Below are 254 nucleotides of genomic sequence, written 5' to 3'. Positions count from 1 at the left end.
CCACTTCAGTTTTTGGGGACGTGACCCTCCAGCCTGGCACCAAGCATCCCTCCTCCCCACCCGCAGGCATCGAGAAGTTCAAGGGCCACTACCTCCACAGCCGAGACTACAAGGACGCCCGGGATTTCACGGACAAGAGGGTCGTTGTCATCGGGATTGGGAACTCCGGGTCGGACCTGTCTGTGGAGATCAGCCAAACGGCCAAGCAGGAAAGCAGCAGGAGACGGGTCCCATTGGGACAGGCAGCCCCCCAC

General features: G+C 61.4%; 1 protein-coding gene across 1 annotated transcript in view; it reads left to right on the top strand.

The window, feature by feature from the left end:
• Positions 1-66: 66 nt before the first annotated feature.
• LOC104074643 (dimethylaniline monooxygenase [N-oxide-forming] 5-like) overlaps positions 67-254 on the top strand; it is a gene marked incomplete at its 5' end in the record, with an annotated part of 2,531 nt that continues 2,343 nt past the window's right edge. The window contains one exon of the mRNA XM_009574826.1: positions 67-227. Within this exon, the coding sequence (XP_009573121.1) occupies positions 67-227 (161 nt within the window). The remainder of the gene's footprint in view (positions 228-254) is intronic.

The sequence above is a fragment of the Fulmarus glacialis genome, unplaced genomic scaffold, assembly GCF_000690835.1.
Source record: "Fulmarus glacialis isolate BGI_N327 unplaced genomic scaffold, ASM69083v1 scaffold26793, whole genome shotgun sequence".
Lineage (NCBI taxonomy): Eukaryota > Metazoa > Chordata > Aves > Procellariiformes > Procellariidae > Fulmarus > Fulmarus glacialis.
Note: the sequence above shows the minus strand (reverse complement) of the source record. Positions and strands in the feature narration are given on the sequence as shown.